The sequence below is a fragment of the Oncorhynchus masou genome, unplaced genomic scaffold (genome assembly GCF_036934945.1).
Source record: "Oncorhynchus masou masou isolate Uvic2021 unplaced genomic scaffold, UVic_Omas_1.1 unplaced_scaffold_1306, whole genome shotgun sequence".
NCBI lineage: Eukaryota > Metazoa > Chordata > Actinopteri > Salmoniformes > Salmonidae > Oncorhynchus > Oncorhynchus masou.
Window position 1 is genome coordinate 77,206 of NW_027002919.1, and position 20,890 is coordinate 98,095.

Consider the following 20,890-nt stretch of genomic DNA (forward strand, 5'->3'; position numbering starts at 1 on the left):
CTGTCTCTCTCTCGGTCTCTCTCTGTCTCTCTCTCTCTCTGTCTCTCTCTCTGTCCCTCTCTCTGTCTCTCTGTCTCTCTCTCTCTGTCTCTCTCTCTGTCTCTCTCTATCTCTCTCTGTCTCTCTCTCTGTCTCTCTCTGTCTCTCTCTCTCTGTCTCTCTCTCTCTGTCTCTCTCTCTGTCTCTCTCTGTCTCTCTGTTCTGTCTGAGTTTGGGGCTACACTTCACCATGCCTCAGACAACTCACTGACACCCTCTCTCAGCAGGTGGTCTCCTAGCAACCTCATTGATGTTGTGCAGACAATATTTCACATTAGAATAATCATTTAGAGAACAACTAGGTCCTCTGAACGCTGTTGTTGTCTGAAAGGATATCTCCATGAGCCTCATTAATCACCACTACCACCCATTATATTGGCCAATCCACACTCTGAGCCTCATTAATCACCACTACAACCCATTATAATTGCCAACCCACACTGTGAGCCTCATTACCCACCACTACCACCCACTTTAATAGTCAACCCACACCACCTCTATAACAGTCAATTCTGAAATATTCATCCCTAACTGCAACATTTTCAGACAAGATAGAACGGCCAAAGGGGGTGGTGTGGCAATCTACTGCAAAGATAGCCTGCAGAGTTCTGTCCTACTATCCAGGTCTGTACCAAAATAATTTAAACTTCTACTTTTATAAATCCACCTCTCTAAAAACAAGTCTCTCACCGTTGCCGCTTGTTATAGACCACCCTCTGCCCCCAGCTGTGCTCTGGACACCATATGTGAACTGTTTACCCCATCTATCTTCTGAGCTCGTGCTACTAGGTGACCTAAACTGGAACATGCTTAACACCCCAGCCATCCTACAATCTAAGCTTGATGCCCTCAATCTCACACAAATCATCAATGAACCTACCAGGTACCACCCCAAAGCCATAAACACGGGCAGCCTAGTGTAGCCTAGTGGTTAGAGCATTGGACTAGTAACCAAAAGGTTGCAAGTTCAAATCCCTGAGCTGACAAGGTACAAAATCTGTCGTTCTGCCCTGAACAGGCAGTTAACCCACTGTTCCTAGGCCGTCATTGAAAATAAGAATTTGTTCTTAACTGACTTGCCTAGTAAAATAAAGGTAAAAAAAAAAATACAAAAAAAATATATCATCCGAACCAACTTGCCCTCTAAATACACCTCTGCTGTTTTCAACCAAGATCTCAGAGATCACTGCCTCATTGCATGGGTCCGTGGTCAAACGACCTTCACTCATCACTGTCAAACGCTCCCTGAAACACTTCAGCAAGCAGGTCTTTCTAATCAACCTGGCCGGGGTATCCTGGAAGGATATTGACCTCATTCTGTCAGTAGAGGATGCCTGGTTATTCTTTAAAAGTGCCTTCCTCACCATGCCCCATTCAAGATTTTTAGAACCAGGAACAGATATAGCCCTTGGTTATCTCCAGACCCGACTGCCCTTAACCTCTTGAAACTCTAGGGGCGCTATATCATTTTTGGATAAAAAGACGTGCCCATTTTAAGCGCAATATTTTGTCACAAAAAGATGCTCGACTATGCATATAATTGATAGCTTTGGAAAGAAAACACTCTGACGTTTCCAGAACTGCAAAGATATTCTCTGTGCGTGCCCTAGAACGTGAGCTACAGGCAAAACCAAGATGAGATGGCATCCAGGAAATCAGCAGGATTTTTGAGGCTCCGTTTTCCATTGTCTCCTTATATGGCTGTGAAAGCGAGAGGAATGAGCCTGCCCTTTCTGTCGTTTCCCCAAGGTGTCTGCAGCATTGTGACGTATTTGTAGGCATATCATTGGAAGATTGACCATAAGAGACAGCATTTTGAGTGCTAAATGCTACTCAAAATGCTAAGCTAGCTTAGCATACTCTTACACAAATTAGTGAATTGCTATGGTTCAAAAGCATATTTTGAAAATCTGAGATGACAGTGTTGTTAACTTCTTGAAACTCCCCACCCCGGATCCGGGTTTGTGACTAAAGCCTCAGGCTCATTAGCATAACGCAACGTTAACAATTTCTGAAAATCGCAAATAAAATGAAAATAATGCGTCTGCTCTCAAGCTTAGCCTTTTCTTAACAACACTGTCATCTCAGATTTTCAAAATATGCTTTTGAACCATAGAAATTGACTAATTTGTGTAAGAGTATGCAAAGCTAGCATAGCATTTTGAGTAGCATTTAGCACGCAACATTTCCACAAAAACCAGATAACCAAATAAATAAAATCATTTACCTTTGAAGAGCTTCTGATGTTTTCAATGAGGAGACTCTCAGTTACATACCAAATGCGCAGTTTTTCCTGAAAGCGTCTGTGTGTAGGAGAAATTGTTCCGTTTTCTACATTGCGTCTGGCTACCGAAACGAACCGAAAATTCAGTCACCTACAACGTAAAACTTTTTCCGGATTAACTACATAATATCGACCGAAACATGGCAAACGTTGTTTGGAATAAATCCTCAAGGTGTTTTTTCACATATCTCTTCATTGATATGCAGTTCGTGGAAGCTTGCTTTCCTCTCTGTATCCCATGGAAAAATACTGGCAGGTGACTTTTGCGCACCAATTTCGGCGCAGGACACCGGGCGGACACCTGTGGTCTCTTATGGTCAATCTTCCAATGATCTGCCTACAAATACGTCACAATGCTGCAGACACCTTGGGGAAACGACAGAAAGGGCAGGCTCATTCCTCTCGCATTCACAACCATATAAGGAGACAATGGAAAACAGAGCCTCAAAAATCCTGCTCATTTCCTGGATGCCATCTCATCTTGGTTTTGCCTGAAGCTCACGTTCTAGGGCACGCACAGAGAATATCTTGGTAGTTTTGGACACCTCAGAGTGTTTTCTTTCGAAAGCTATCAATTATATGCATAGTTGAGCATCTTTTTGTGACAAAATATCTTGTTTAAAACGGGAACGTTTTTGATCCAAAAATGAAATAGCGCCCCCATAGATGTAAGAGGTTAAGAAAAGGCTAAGCTTGAGAGCAGGCGCATTATTTTCATTTTATTTGCGATTTTCAGAAATCGTTAACGTTACATTATGCTAATGAGCTTGAGGCTATAACTGTATACAGGTTTTTTTCATAGACAAACGTGAACAAAACGGAGCGATTTGTCCTACACAAATAATATTTTTTTGAAAAACTGAACATTTGCTATCTAACTGAGAGTCTCCTCATTGAAAACATCTGAAGTTCTTCAAAGGTAAATGATTTTATTTGAATGATTTTCTTGTTTTTGTGAAAATGTTGCTGGCTGAATTCTAGGCTTATAGCTATGTTAGCTATCAATACTCTTACACAAATGCTTGTTTAGCTATGGTTGAAAAGCATATTTTGAAAATCTGAGATGACAGTGTTGTTAACAAGTCTAAGTCTAAGTCTAAGCTTGAGAGCAAATATATTTATTTCATTTCATTTGCGATTTTCATGAATAGTTAACGTTGCGTTATGCTAATGAGCTTGAGTAGGGTTATTATTATTGAGTAGGGTATTGAAGGCTATTTTGTAAATGACATCGCGAAGTCTAGGATTGGTAGGATAGTCAGTTTTACAAGAGTATGTTTGGCAGCATGAGTGAAGGATGCTTTGTTGCGAAATAGGAAGCCAATTCTAGATTTAACTTTGGATTGGATATGTTTGATGTCAGTCTGGAAGGAGAGTTTACAGTCTAACCAGACACCTAGGTATTTGTAGTTGTCCACATATTCTAAGTCAGAGCCATCCAGAGTAGTGATGTTGGACAGGCGGGCAGGTGCAGGCAGCAATCGGTTGAAGAGCATGCATTTAGTTTTACTTGTATTTAAGAGCAATTGGAGGCCACGGAAGGAGAGTTGTATGGCATTGAAGCTCGCCTGGAGGGTTGTTAACACAGTGTCCAAAGAAGGGCCAGAAGTATACAGAATGGTGTCGTCTGCGTAGAGGTGGATCAGAGACTCACCAGCAGCAAGAGCGACATCATTGATGTATACAGAGAAGAGAGTCGGTCCAAGAATTGAACCCTGTGGCACCCCTATAGTGACTGCAGACCCTCCGATTTGACACACTGAACTCTATCAGAGAAGTAGTTGGTGAACCAGGCGAGGCAATCATTTGAGAAACCAAGGCTGTCGAGTTTGCCGATGAGGATGTGGGGATTGACAGAGTCGAAAGCCTTGGCCAGGTCAATGAATACGGCTGCACAGTATTGTTTCTTATCGATGGTGGTTAAGATATCGTTTAGGACCTTGAGTATGGCTGAGGTGCACCATGACCAGCTCTGAAACCAGATTGCATAGCGGAGAAGGTATGGTGGGATTCGAAATGGTCGGTAATCTGTGTGTTGACTTGGCTTTGGAAGACCTTAGAAAGACAGGGTAGGATGCATATAGGTCTGTAGCAGTTTAGTTCTAGAGTGTCACCCACTTTGAAGAGGGGGATGACCACAGCTGCTTTCCAATCTTTGGGAATCTCAGACAACACGAAAGAGAGGTTGACCAGGCTAGTAATAGGGGTTGCAACAATTTCGGCAGATCATTTTAGAAAGAAAGGGTCCAGATTGTCTAGCCCAGCTGATTGTAGGGATCCAAATAAAATCATTTACCTTTGAAGAACTTCAGATGTTTTCAATGAGGAGACTCTCAGTTAGATAGCAAATGTTCAGTTTTTCAAAAAATATTATTTGTGTAGGACAAATCGCTCCGTTTTGTTCACGTTTGGCTATAAAAAAAACCTGTATCCAGTTATAGCCTCAAGCTCATTAGCATAACGTAACGTTAACTATTTATGAAAATTGCAAATGAAGTGAAATAAATATGCTATCTCTCAAGCTTAGCCTTTTCTTAACAACACTGTCATCTCAGATTTTCAAAATATGCTTTTGAAACATAGCAAAACAAGCATTTGTGTAAGAGTATTGATAGCTAGCGTAGCATTTAGCGTAGCATTTAGCGGGCAACATTTGCACAAAAAACAGAAAAGGATTCAAATAAAATAATTTACCTTTGAAGAACTTTGGATGTTTTCAATGAGGAGACTCTCAGTTACATAGCGAATGTTCAGTTTTTCCTGAAAGATTCTTTGTGTAGGAGAAATCGCTCCGTTTTGTACATCATGTTTGGGTACCAAAAAAAAAAAAAATTCAGTCATCAAAACTGTGAACTTTTTTCCAAATTAACTCCATAATATCGACTGAAACACGGTAAACGCTGTTTAGAATCAATCCTCAAGGTGTTTTTCACATATCTCTTCATTGATATATCGTTCGTGGAAGTCTACTTTCTCCTCTGAATCCCTTGGAAAAAGACTTGCTGCTGAAGATGACGCACCAATTTCGGCGGACACCTGGTAAATGTAGTCTCTTATGGTCAATCTTCCAATGATATGCCTACAAATACGTCACAATGCTGCAGACACCTTGGGGAAACGATAGATCGAGCAGGCTCATTCCTTGCGCATTCACAGCCATATAAGGAGACAATGAAAAACAGAGCCTCAAAAATCCTGCTCATTTCCTGGTTGAAGTTTCATCTTGGTTTCGCCTGTAGCATCAGTTCTGGGGCACTCACAGACAATATCTTTGCAGTTTTGGAAACGTCAGTGTTTTCTTTCCAAAGCTGTCAATTATATGCATAGTCGAGCATCTTTTTGTGACAAAATATTGAGCTTATAACAGGCACGTTTTTTTAATCCAATAATGAAACATCGCCCCCATAGATGCACCAGCTGTTAGAGTAGCTCACAGATTACTGCACAAGTACATAGCCTGTACATCTATAATTTAGCCCAAACAACTACCTCTTTCCCTACTGTATTTATTTATTTATTTTGCTCCTTTGCACCCCATTATTTCTATCTCTACTTTGCACATTCTTCCACTGCAAATCAACCATTCCAGTGTTTTACTTGCTATATTGTATTTACTTCGCCACCATGGCCTTTTTTTGCCTTTACCTCCCTTATCTCACCTCACTTGCTCACATTGTATGTAGACTCATTTTCTACTGTATTATTGGCTGTATGTTTGTTTATTCCATGTGTAACTCTGTGTTGTTGTTTGTGTTGAACTGCTATGCTTTATCTTGGCCAGGTCGCAATTGTAATGAGAACTTGTTCTCAACTAGCCTACCTGGTTAAATAAAGATGAAATTAAAAAAATAACAACCCACACTCTGAGCCTCATTAACGACCACTACCACCCACTATAATGACACAACCTCTGTCTCCTATAGAGATCTGAGAAAGCCCTTCAGCACCCTGGTTCAGAGGCCCTTAGATACTGACAACACCAAAATCACCATGGCTGAATTTTATTTTGGAAACAGTAGCAGTGTGAAGGAAGTTTTCAAGACTTCAACTCCTTCTGTAATATAAGACATTCCTTTTGTAACATAATAAGACATCTCCTTCTCTAACATAATAAGACAACATCTTGTTCACTAACAAAAGACACCATCTCCTTCCCCAACATAATAAGACAACATCTCCTTCACTAACATAATAAGACAACTTCTCCTTCACTAACAAAAGACAACATCTCCTTCCGCAACATAATAAGACATCTCCTTCTCTAACATAATAAGACAACATCTCCTTCACTAACAAAAGACAACATCTCCTTCCGCAACATAATAAGACATCTCCTTCTCTAACATAATAAGACAACCTCTCCTTCACTAACAAAAGACACCATCTCCTTCCGCAACATAATAAGACATCTCCTTCTCTAACATAATAAGACAACCTCTCCTTCACTAACAAAAGACACCATCTCCTTCCCCAACATAATAAGACAGCATCTCCTTCACTAACATAAGACAACATCTCCTTCACTAACAAAAGACACCATCTCCTTCCCCAACATAATAAGACAACATCTCCTTCACTAACATAATAAGACAACCTCTCCTTCACTAACAAAAGACAACATCTCCTTCCGCAACATAATAAGACATCTCCTTCTCTAACATAATAAGACAACCTCTCCTTCACTAACAAAAGACAACATCTCCTCCATCTCTTTTTTAACATAATAAGACAACATCTCCTTCACTAACATAAGACAACATCTCCTCCATCTCTTTTTAACATAATAAGACAACATGTCCTTCACTAACAAAAGACAACATCTCCTCCATCTCTTTTAACATAATAAGACAACATCTCCTTCACTAACATAAGACAACATCTCCTCCATCTCTTTTTAACATAATAAGACAACATGTCCTTCACTAACAAAAGACAACATCTCCTTCACTAACATAAGACAACCACTCCTTCACTAACATAACAAGACACCATCTCCTTCTCCAACATAACAAGACACCATCTCCTTCTCTAACATAACAAGACACCATCTCCTTCTCCAACATAACAAGACACCATCTCCTTCTCTAACATAACAAGACACCATCTCCTTCTCTAACATAACAAGACACCATCTCCTTCTCCAACATAACAAGACACCATCTCCTTCTCTAACATAACAAGACACCATCTCCTTCTCCAACATAACAAGACACCATCTCCTTCTCTAACATAACAAGACACCATCTTCTTCTCTAACACAACAAGACACCATCTCCTTCTCTAACATAATAAGACATCTCCTTCTCTAACATAACAAGACAACATCTCCTTCTCTAACACAACAAGACACCATCTCCTTCTCTAACATAATAAGACATCTCATTCTCTAACATAATAAGACATCTCCTTCTCTAACATAATAAGACAACATCTACTTATCTAACATAATAAGACATCTCCTTCTCTAACATAAGAAGACAACATCTCCTTCTCTAACATAATAAGACATCTCCTTCTCCAACATAACAAGACACCATCTCCTTCTCTAACAGAAGAAGACAACATCTCCTTCTCTAACATAATAAGACATCTCCTTCTCCAACATAACAAGACACCATCTCCTTCTCTAACATAATAAGACAACACCTCCTTCTCTTACATAATAAGACACCATCTCTCTGTCATCCTCCCCCTCTCTGTCATCTTCCCCTCTGTTGTTCTCTCTCGCTCTCTCCTCTCTCTCCTCTCAGACACAACCAGGAGTCCCTAGAAGTAATAAGGGATGTGGTCCATAAGAACCGCTGCCACGTTCTGTTCCCTGAGGTGTTCAGTAGCTACCCCTACAGAGTCAACGTTACAGCTGTCAACGCCCTGGGAAAAGCCTCCACCACCATCACCTTTGAAGAGATCAACATAGGTACGTAGACCATGGTTGTTTTTTGTTGTATCGCAGGCTGTGTCAACCTTGATGTCAACTCACCTCACCAGCCAAATATCACTCAGAACAACCTGTCCTATCAGGCTGTGTCAACCTTGATGTCAACTCACCTCACCAGCAAATTATCACTCAGAACAACCTGTCCTATCAGGCTGTGTCAACCTTGATGTCAACTCACCTCAACAACCAAATATCACTCAGAACAACCTGTCCTATCAGGCTGTGTCAACCTTCACATCACAGTAGTCATTGTTTATTTTATAGCCAACTCTACAATAGCAACCTGCAGTCAGCCTAATTATATTTGCTTTAAACGCATGAGGACAGATGACAGAAGTTTGTTAGGACAGACAACATGTGTCAGTCATTATTAATAGTCGTTATTCCGTAGGTGAATATTTTCTAAAACAGGCTGAAGGATCTAATCTTCAATCCTCCCTGTATTGACACAATGTCTGTGTCTCAAATGCCTCCCTATTTCCTATAGTTTGCACTCCTTTTGGCCAAGACCCACAGGGAACAGGGAGCCATTTGGGACAGACCCAGAGGTCTGGAAGGGATGAGAGAGCCAAGCCTACAGTATGAGTTCGTAGCTTCAACCCCGCAGCACACAAGCACAGATTAATGGACTGGTGAATGTATATATTTTTTTATCTTGCTTTGTCTGCTCTTTTCAGTATTACGTATATCTCTGATCAGCTACCCAGAAAAGGGCTGAAAACAGCCCATGTTAATATATGTAGCCTTAGAAATAAGGTTCATGTAATGATAATTCCTTTGATGATGCATCAGTAGCAATACAAGGATATAACATCTATAGAAGAGACAGGAATGCTTATGGCGGAGGTGTTGCTGTATATATTCATAGCCATATTACCTGTAATGCTTAGAGGATATCTTATGTTAAGTGTTATTGATGCGTTGTGGTTGCAGGTTCACTTGGCACATCTGAAGGAAACAGATGAATAGAGGGACATGTGAAGGAAGGAAACAGATGATGAATAGAAGGACATGTGAAGGAAGGAAACAGATTATGAATAAAGGGACATGTGAAGGAAGGAAACAGATGATGAATAGAAGGACATGTGAAGGAAGGAAACAGATTATGAATAAAGGGACATGTGAAGGAAGGAAACAGATGAATAGAGGGACATGTGAAGGAAGGAAACAGATGAATAGAGGGACATGTGAAGGAAGGAAACAGTTGATGCATAGAGGGACATGTGAAGGAAGGAAACAGATTATGAACAGAGGGACATGTGAAGGAAGGAAACAGATGATGAATAGAGGGACATGTGAAGGAAGGAAACAGATGATGAACAGAGGGACATGTGAAGGAAGGAAACAGATGATGAACAGAGGGACATGTGAAGGAAGGAAACAGATGATGAATAGAGGGACATGTGAAGGAAGGAAACAGATGATGAATAGAGGGACATGTGAAGGAAGGAAACAGATTATGAACAGAGGGACATGTGAAGGAAGGAAACAGATGATGAATAGAGGGACATGTTAAGGAAACAGATGATGAATAGAGGGACATGTGAAGGAAGGAAACAGATGATGAATAGAGGGACATGTTAAGGAAACAGATGATGAACAGAGGGACATGTGAAGGAAGGAAACAGATGATGAATAGAGGGACATGTGAAGGAAGGAAACAGATTATGAACAGAGGGACATGTGAAGGAAGGAAACAGATGATGAATAGAGGGACATGTGAAGGAAGGAAACAGATGATGAACAGAGGGACATGTGAAAGAAGGAAACAGATGATGAACAGAGGGACATGTGAAGGAAGGAAACAGATGATGAACAGAGGGACATGTGAAGGAAGGAAACAGATGATGAATAGAAGGACATGTGAAGGAAGGAAACAGATTATGAATAAAGGGACATGTGAAGGAAGGAAACAGATGAATAGAGGGACATGTGAAGGAAGGAAACAGATGATGAATAGAGGGACATGTGAAGGAAGGAAACAGATGATGAATAGAAGGACATGTGAAGGAAGGAAACAGATTATGAATATAGGGACATGTGAAGGAAGGAAACAGATGAATAGAGGGACATGTGAAGGAAGGAAACAGATGATGAATAGAGGGACATGTGAAGGAAGGAAACAGATGATGAATAGAGGGACATGTGAAGGAAGGAAACAGATTATGAACAGAGGGACATGTGAAGGAAGGAAACAGATGACGAATAGAGGGACATGTGAAGGAAGGAAACAGATGATGAATAGAGGGACATGTTAAGGAAACAGATGATGACCAGAGGGACATGTGAAGGAAGGAAACATATGATGAATAGAGGGACATGTGAAGGAAGGAAACAGATTATGAACAGAGGGACATGTGAAGGAAGGAAACAGATGACGAATAGAGGGACATGTGAAGGAAGGAAACAGATGATGAATAGAGGGACATGTTAAGGAAGGAAACAGATGATGAATAGAGGGACATGTGAAGGAAGGAAACAGATGATGAATAGAGGGACATGTGAAGGAAGGAAACAGATGATGAATAGAGGGACATGTGAAGGAAGGAAACAGATGATGAATAGAGGGACATGTGAAGGAAGGAAACAGATGATGAATAGAGGGACATGTGAAGGAAGGAAACAGATGATGAACAGAAGGACATGTGAAGGAAACAGATGATGAATAGAGGGACATGTTAAGGAAACAGATGATGAATAGGGGGACATGTGAAGGAAGGAAACAGATGATGAATAGAGGGACATGTGAAGGAAGGAAACAGATGATGAATAGAGGGACATGTGAAGGAAGGAAACAGATGATGAATAGAGGGACATGTGAAGGAAGGAAACAGATGATGAACAGAGGGACATGTGAAGGAAGGAAACAGATGATGAATAGAGGGACATGTGAAGGAAGGAAACAGATGATGAATAGAGGGACATGTGAAGGAAGAAAACAGATGATGAACAGAAGGACATGTGAAGGAAGGAAACAGATGATGAATAGAGGGACATGTGGCGCTCCTTACCGCTTGCCGTGCGGTAGCAGAGAGAACCATCTGTGGCTAGGGTCGCTGGAGTCTTTGGCCATTTTTATGGCCTTCCTCTGACACCGGCTGGTATTGAGGTCCTGGATGGCAGAAGCTTGGCCCAGTGATGTAATGGGCCGTACGCATTACCCTCTGTAGCTCCTTGGGGTTGTACGTCGAGCAGTTGCCATACCAGGCAGCATGCTCTCAATTTAAGCTCTCTGCCAACATCAGATATGTCTATGTCCTGGGAAATGTTCGCATTAGCCCACATTAGCTCAAACTTCACGGATCCGCCACTTTTTTTTTCAATTGTCGCCTAAAATGACATTCCCAAATCTAACTGCCTGCAGCTCAGGCCCTGAATCAAGGATATGCAAATTCTTGGTACAATTTGAAAGGAAACACTTTTAAGTTTGTGGAAATGTGAAAGGAATGTAGGAGAAAATATCACATTAGATCTGGTAGAAGATAATACAAAGAAAAATAAAACGTTATTTTGTATTTGTTTTGTACCATCTTTGAAATGCAAGAGAAAGGCCATAATGTATTATTCCAGCCCAGCAATTTAGATTTTAGCCACTAGATGGCAGCAATATATGTGCAAAGTTTTAGACTGATCCCAATCAACCATTGTATTTCTGTTTAAAAATTGTATCAAGACTGTCCAAATGTGCCTGATTTGTTTATGCATAACTTTTCATGTTCAAAATGGTGCTCTCTCTCAAACAATAGCATGGTATTATTTCAATGTAATAGCTACTGTAAATTGGATAAGTCTTACTCACATTAGGCTACTGCGAGTGTGATCACAGAGTCATCAGGAACAGCTGGTGCTCTCATGCAGGCTTCAGTGTTGCTTACCTGAAAGAATGCATAGAAGTAATTGAACTTGTCTGGTAGGCTCGTGTTACTGGGCAGCTCAGGGCTGGAGTCAGTATAGTAAGATTCAATCTTAGTCCTGTATTAATGCTTTGGATTGTTTAATGGTTTGTTTGAGGGTCTAGCGGGTTTTCTTATAAGCATCTGGGTTAGAGTCCCGCTCCTTGAAAGTGGCAGCTCTATGTTTTAGCTCACCACGAATGTTGGCTGTAATCCACGGCTTCTGGTTTGTGTATGTACGTACGGTCACTGAGGAGACAACGTCATTGATGCAGCCAGTGACTGATGTGGTGTATTCCTCAATGCAATCGGAAGAATCCGGGAACATATTCCAGTCTGTGCTAGCAAAACAGTCCTGAAGCTTAGCATTTGCATCATCTGACCACTTCCATATTGAGCGAGTCACTAGTACTTCCTGCTTTAGTAGGCATCAGGAGGATAGAATTATGGTCAGATTTGCCAAATGGAGGGCAAGGGAGAGCTTTGTACGTGTCTCTGTGTGTGGAATAAAGGCGGTCTAGTGTTTTTTCCCCTCTGATTGCACATGTAACATGCTGGTAGAAATGAAGTATAACTGATTTAAGTCCCCGGCCACTAGGAGCTCGGCCTCTGGATAAGCATTTTCTCTTGTTTGCTTATCAATCAAACTCAATCAATCACATTTATTTATGAAGCGCTTTTTAAATCAGCTGATGTCACAAAAAGCTATACAGAAACCCAGCCTAAAACCCCAAACAGCAAGCAATGCAGATGTAGAAGCTTGGTTGACTTAAATAGCTTGTTGAGTGTGGTCTTTTGTGGTGGTAAATAGACAGCTACGAAAAATATAGATGAAATTTTGCTATAAATAATGTGGTCTACAGTTTATCATGAGACACTCTACCTCAGGCGACCAAAACGTTAATAAATCGTCCTTAATATTAGATTTCTCACACCAGCTGTTGTTGACAAATAGACACAGACCTCCACCCCTTGTTTTACAAGAGGCATCTGTTCTATCTTGCCGATGCAAGGAAAACCCAGCCAACTGTATATTATCTATGTTGTCGTTCAGCTGCGACTCTGTGAAACATAAGATATTAAAGTTTTTAAATGTCCCATTGGTAAGATAGTCTTGAACGAAGCTCATCCAGTTTATTCTCCAGTGATTGCACGTTGGCCAATAAGGTGAATGGTAGAGGCGGGTTACCCAATCACCGATGAATTCTCACAAGGTACCTGGACCTGCGTCCCCTGTATCGCTGTCTTTTCTTTATGCTAATGACAATGATTTGGGAATGGTCCGGTATCAGCAGTAAATCCTTTGCCTCAGACACGTTAAAGAAAAAATCTTTGTCCAGTTCGAGGTGAGTAATCGCTGTTCTGACATCCAGAAGCTCTTTTCAGTTGTAATAGATGGTGGCAGAAACATTGTGTACAAAATAAGTTACAACGCAAACACAAAAAATGCAACAAAAAAAACAAAAAAACACAACACAGTTGGTTAGGAGCCCGTAAAACGGTAGCCATCCCCTCCGGCACCAATGTTTCAGCTATCAGCCCATCATCTGAATGTTTCAGCTACCAGCCCATCATCTGAATGTTTCAGCTATCAGCCAATCAACTGCATGTTTCAGATACCAGCTCATTGTCTTAATGTTTCAGCAATCAGCCCATCATCTGAATGTTTCAGCTATCAACCAGTCATCTGAATGTTTCAGCTATCAGTCCATCATCTGGAGGTTTCAGCTATCAGTCCATCATCTGGAGGTTTCAGCTATCAGCCCATCACCTGAATGTTTCAGCTATCAGCCCATTGTCTGAATTTTTCAGCTATCAGCCCATCATCTGAATGTTTCAGCTATCAGCCCATCAACTGCATGTTTCAGCTATCAGTCAATCATCTGGAGGTTTCAGCTATCAAACAGTCATCTGGAGGTTTCAGCTATCAGCCCATCATCTGAATGTTTCAGCTATCAGCCCATCATCTGAATGTTTCAGCTATCAGCCCATCATCTGGAGGTTTCAGCTATCAGCCAGTCATCTGGAGGTTTCAGCTATCAGCCCATCACCTGAATGTTTCAGCTATCAGTCCATCATCTGGAGGTTTCAGCTATCAAACAGTCATCTGGAGGTTTCAGCTATCAGCCCATCATCTGAATGTTTCAGCTATCAACCCATCATCTGGAGGTTTCAGCTATCAGCCAGTCATCTGGAGGTTTCAGCTATCAGCCCATCACCTGCATGTTTCAGCTATCAGTCCATCATCTGGAGGTTTCAGCTATCAAACAGTCATCTGGAGGTTTCAGCTATCAGCCCATCATCTGAATGTTTCAGCTATCAGCCCATCATCTGAATGTTTCAGCTATCAGCCCATCATCTGGAGGTTTCAGCTATCAGCCAGTCATCTGGAGGTTTCAGCTATCAGCCAGTCATCTGAATATTTCAGCTCTCAGCCCATAATCTGAATGTTTCAGATATCAGCCCATCATCTGAATGTTTCAGCTATCAACCCATCACCTGAATGTTTCAGCTATAAGCCCATCATCTGAATGTTTCAGCTATCAGCCAGTCATCACCTGAATGTTTCAGCTATCAGCCCATTGTCTGAAATTTTCAGCTATCAGCCCATCATCTGAATGTTTCAGCTATCAGCCCATCACCTGCATGTTTCAGCTATCAGTCCATCATCTGGAGGTTTCAGCTATCAAACAGTCATCTGGAGGTTTCAGCTATCAGCCAATCATCTGAATGTTTCAGCTATCAGTCCATCATCAGGTTTCAGCTATCAGCCCATCATCTGAATGTTTCAGTTATCAGCCCATCATCTGGAGGTTTCAGCTATCAGCCAGTCATCTGGAGGTTTCAGCTATCAGCCAGTCATCTGAATATTTCAGCTCTCAGCCCATAATCCGAATGTTTCAGATATCAGCCCATCATCTGAATGTTTCAGCTATCAACCCATCACCTGAATGTTTCAGCTATCAGCCCATCATCTGAATGTTTCAGCTATCAGCCCATCATCTGAATGTTTCAGCTATCAGCCCATCACCTGAATGTTTCAGCTATCAGCCCATTGTCTGAATTTTTCAGCTATCAGCCCATCATCTGAATGTTTCAGCTATCAGCCCATCAACTGCATGTTTCAGCTATCAGTCAATCATCTGGAGGTTTCAGCTATCAAACAGTCATCTGGAGGTTTCAGCTATCAGCCCATCATCTGAATGTTTCAGCTATCAGCCCATCATCTGGAGGTTTCAGCTATCAGCCAATCATCTGGAGGTTTCAGCTATCAGCCCATCACCTGAATGTTTCAGCTATCAGTCCATCATCTGGAGGTTTCAGCTATCAAACAGTCATCTGGTGGTTTCAGCTATCAGCCCATCATCTGAATGTTTCAGCTATCAACCCATCATCTGGAGGTTTCAGCTATCAGCCAGTCATCTGGAGGTTTCAGCTATCAGCCCATCACCTGCATGTTTCAGCTATCAGTCCATCATCTGGAGGTTTCAGCTATCAAACAGTCATCTGGAGGTTTCAGCTATCAGCCCATCATCTGAATGTTTCAGCTATCAGCCCATCATCTGAATGTTTCAGCTATCAGTCCATCATCTGGAGGATTCAGCTATCAAACAGTCATCTGGAGGTTTCAGCTATCAGCCAATCATCTGAATGTTTCAGCTATCAGTCCATCATCTGGAGGTTTCAGCTATCAGCCCATCATCTGAATGTTTCAGTTATCAGCCCATCATCTGGAGGTTTCAGCTATCAGCCAGTCATCTGGAGGTTTCAGCTATCAGCCAGTCATCTGAATATTTCAGCTCTCAGCCCATAATCCGAATGTTTCAGATATCAGCCCATCATCTGAATGTTTCAGCTATCAACCCATCACCTGAATGTTTCAGCTATCAGCCCATCATCTGAATTTTTCAGCTATCAGCCCATCATCTGAATGTTTCAGCTATCAGCCCATCACCTGCATGTTTCAGCTATCAGTCCATCATCTGGAGGTTTCAGCTATCAAACAGTCATCTGGAGGTTTCAGCTATCAGCCCATCATCTGAATGTTTCAGCTATCAGCCCATCATCTGAATGTTTCAGCTATCAGCCCATCATCTGGAGGTTTCAGCTATCAGCCAGTCATCTGGAGGTTTCAGCTATCAGCCCATCACCTGAATGTTTCAGCTATCAGTCCATCATCTGGAGGTTTCAGCTATCAAACAGTCATCTGGAGGTTTCAGCTATCAGCCCATCATCTGAATGTTTCAGCTATCAACCCATCATCTGGAGGTTTCAGCTATCAGCCAGTCATCTGGAGGTTTCAGCTATCAGCCCATCACCTGCATGTTTCAGCTATCAGTCCATCATCTGGAGGTTTCAGCTATCAAACAGTCATCTGGAGGTTTCAGCTATCAGCCCATCATCTGAATGTTTCAGCTATCAGCCCATCATCTGAATGTTTCAGCTATCAGCCCATCATCTGGAGGTTTCAGCTATCAGCCAGTCATCTGGAGGTTTCAGCTATCAGCCAGTCATCTGAATATTTCAGCTCTCAGCCCATAATCTGAATGTTTCAGATATCAGCCCATCATCTGAATGTTTCAGCTATCAACCCATCACCTGAATGTTTCAGCTATAAGCCCATCATCTGAATGTTTCAGCTATCAGCCAGTCATCACCTGAATGTTTCAGCTATCAGCCCATTGTCTGAAATTTTCAGCTATCAGCCCATCATCTGAATGTTTCAGCTATCAGTCCATCATCTGGAGGTTTCAGCTATCAAACAGTCATCTGGAGGTTTCAGCTATCAGCCAATCATCTGAATGTTTCAGCTATCAGTCCATCATCTGGAGGTTTCAGTTATCAGCCCATCATCTGGAGGTTTCAGCTATCAGCCAGTCATCTGGAGGTTTCAGCTATCAGCCAGTCATCTGAATATTTCAGCTCTCAGCCCATAATCCGAATGTTTCAGATATCAGCCCATCATCTGAATGTTTCAGCTATCAACCCATCACCTGAATGTTTCAGCTATCAGCCCATCATCTGAATGTTTCAGCTATCAGCCCATCATCTGAATGTTTCAGCTATCAGCCCATCACCTGAATGTTTCAGCTATCAGCCCATTGTCTGAATTTTTCAGCTATCAGCCCATCATCTGAATGTTTCAGCTATCAGCCCATCAACTGCATGTTTCAGCTATCAGTCAATCATCTGGAGGTTTCAGCTATCAAACAGTCATCTGGAGGTTTCAGCTATCAGCCCATCATCTGAATGTTTCAGCTATCAGCCCATCATCTGAATGTTTCAGCTATCAGTCCATCATCTGGAGGTTTCAGCTATCAGCCCATCATCTGAATGTTTCAGTTATCAGCCCATCATCTGAATGTTTCAGCTATCAGCCCATCATCTGGAGGTTTCAGCTATCAGCCAGTCATCTGGAGGTTTCAGCTATCAGCCCATCACCTGAATGTTTCAGCTATCAGTCCATCATCTGGAGGTTTCAGCTATCAAACAGTCATCTGGAGGTTTCAGCTATCAGCCCATCATCTGAATGTTTCAGCTATCAACCCATCATCTGGAGGTTTCAGCTATCAGCCAGTCATCTGGAGGTTTCAGCTATCAGCCCATCACCTGCATGTTTCAGCTATCAGTCCATCATCTGGAGGTTTCAGCTATCAAACAGTCATCTGGAGGTTTCAGCTATCAGCCCATCATCTGAATGTTTCAGCTATCAGCCCATCATCTGAATGTTTCAGCTATCAGCCCATCATCTGGAGGTTTCAGCTATCAGCCAGTCATCTGGAGGTTTCAGCTATCAGCCAGTCATCTGAATATTTCAGCTCTCAGCCCATAATCTGAATGTTTCAGATATCAGCCCATCATCTGAATGTTTCAGCTATCAACCCATCACCTGAATGTTTCAGCTATAAGCCCATCATCTGAATGTTTCAGCTATCAGCCAGTCATCACCTGAATGTTTCAGCTATCAGCCCATTGTCTGAAATTTTCAGCTATCAGCCCATCATCTGAATGTTTCAGCTATCAGTCCATCATCTGGAGGTTTCAGCTATCAAACAGTCATCTGGAGGTTTCAGCTATCAGCCAATCATCTGAATGTTTCAGCTGTGAGTCCATCATCTGGAGGTTTCAGTTATCAGCCCATCATCTGGAGGTTTCAGCTATCAGCCAGTCATCTGGAGGTTTCAGCTATCAGCCAGTCATCTGAATATTTCAGCTCTCAGCCCATAATCCGAATGTTTCAGATATCAGCCCATCATCTGAATGTTTCAGCTATCAACCCATCACCTGAATGTTTCAGCTATCAGCCCATCATCTGAATGTTTCAGCTATCAGCCCATCATCTGAATGTTTCAGCTATCAGCCCATCACCTGAATGTTTCAGCTATCAGCCCATTGTCTGAATTTTTCAGCTATCAGCCCATCATCTGAATGTTTCAGCTATCAGCCCATCAACTGCATGTTTCAGCTATCAGTCAATCATCTGGAGGTTTCAGCTATCAAACAGTCATCTGGAGGTTTCAGCTATCAGCCCATCATCTGAATGTTTCAGCTATCAGCCCATCATCTGAATGTTTCAGCTATCAGTCCATCATCTGGAGGTTTCAGCTATCAGCCCATCATCTGAATGTTTCAGTTATCAGCCCATCATCTGGAGGTTTCAGCTATCAGCCAGTCATCTGGAGGTTTCAGCTATCAGCCAGTCATCTGAATATTTCAGCTCTCAGCCCATAATCCGAATGTTTCAGATATCAGCCCATCATCTGAATGTTTCAGCTATCAACCCATCACCTGAATGTTTCAGCTATCAGCCCATCATCTGAATGTTTCAGCTATCAGCCCATCATCTGAATGTTTCAGCTATCAGCCCATCACCTGAATGTTTCAGCTATCAGCCCATGGTCTGTATTTTTCAGCTATCAGCCCATCATCTGAATGTTTCAGCTATCAGCCCATCAACTGCATGTTTCAGCTATCAGTCAATCATCTGGAGGTTTCAGCTATCAAACAGTCATCTGGAGGTTTCAGCTATCAGCCCATCATCTGAATGTTTCAGCTATCAGCCCATCATCTGAATGTTTCAGCTATCAGCCCATCATCTGGAGGTTTCAGCTATCAGCCAGTCATCTGGAGGTTTCAGCTATCAGCCCATCACCTGAATGTTTCAGCTATCAGTCCATCATCTGGAGGTTTCAGCTATCAAACAGTCATCTGGTGGTTTCAGCTATCAGCCCATCATCTGAATGTTTCAGCTATCAACCCATCATCTGGAGGTTTCAGCTATCAGCCAGTCATCTGGAGGTTTCAGCTATCAGCCCATCACCTGCATGTTTCAGCTATCAGTCCATCATCTGGAGGTTTCAGCTATCAAACAGTCATCTGGAGGTTTCAGCTATCAGCCCATCATCTGAATGTTTCAGCTATCAGCCCATCATCTGAATGTTTCAGCTATCAGTCCATCATCTGGAGGATTCAGCTATCAAACAGTCATCTGGAGGTTTCAGCTATCAGCCAATCATCTGAATGTTTCAGCTATCAGTCCATCATCTGGAGGTTTCAGCTATCAGCCCATCATCTGAATGTTTCAGTTATCAGCCCATCATCTGGAGGTTTCAGCTATCAGCCAGTCATCTGGAGGTTTCAGCTATCAGCCAGTCATCTGAATATTTCAGCTCTCAGCCCATAATCCGAATGTTTCAGATATCAGCCCATCATCTGAATGTTTCAGCTATCAACCCATCACCTGAATGTTTCAGCTATCAGCCAGTCATCTGAATGTTTCAGCTATCAGCCCATCATCTGAATTTTTCAGCTATCAGCCCATCATCTGAATGTTTCAGCTATCAGCCCATCACCTGCATGTTTCAGCTATCAGTCCATCATCTGGAGGTTTCAGCTATCAAACAGTCATCTGGAGGTTTCAGCTATCAGCCAATCATCTGAATGTTTCAGCTATCAGTCCATCATCTGGAGGTTTCAGCTATCAGCCCATCATCTGAATGTTTCAGTTATCAGCCCATCATCTGGAGGTTTCAGCTATCAGCCAGTCATCTGAATATTTCAGCTCTCAGCCCATAATCCGAATGTTTCAGATATCAGCCCATCATCTGAATGTTTCAGCTATCAACCCATCACCTGAATGTTTCAGCTATCAGCCCATCATCTGAATGTTTCAGCTATCAGCCCATCATCTGAATGTTTCAGCTATCAGCCCATCATCTGAATGTTTCAGCTATCAGCCCATCACCTGAATGTTTCAGCTATCAGCCCATCATCTGAATGTTTCAGCTATCAGCCCATCATCTGAATGTTTCAGCTATCAGCCCATCACCTGAATGTTTCAGCCATCAGCCCATTGTCTGAATTTTTCAGCTATCAGCCCATCATCTGAATGTTTCAGCTCTCAGTCCATCATCTGGAGGTTTCAGCTATCAAACAGTCATCTGGAGGTTTCAGCTATCAGCCAATCATCTGGAGGTTTCAGCTATCAGCCCATCATCTGAATGTTTCAGCTATCAGCCCATCATCTGGAGGTTTCAGCTATCAGCCAGTCATCTGGAGGTTTCAGCTAACAGCCAGTCATCTGAAGGTTTCAGCTATCAGCCAGTCATCTGGAGGTTTCAGCTAACAGCCAGTCATCTGAATGTTTCATCTATCAGCCCATCATCTGAATGTTTCAGCTATCAGCCCATCATCTGAATGTTTCAGCTATCAGTCCATCATCTGGAGGTTTCAGCT

General features: G+C 42.0%; 1 protein-coding gene across 1 annotated transcript in view; it reads left to right on the forward strand.

Annotated features, from left to right (window-relative positions):
• The window catches only part of LOC135530262 (ciliary neurotrophic factor receptor subunit alpha-like), a 61,815-nt gene that overhangs the window by 5,391 nt on the left and 35,534 nt on the right, over positions 1–20,890 (forward strand). The window contains exon 2 of the mRNA XM_064958611.1: positions 8,074–8,240. Within this exon, the coding sequence (XP_064814683.1) occupies positions 8,074–8,240 (167 nt within the window). The remainder of the gene's footprint in view (positions 1–8,073; positions 8,241–20,890) is intronic.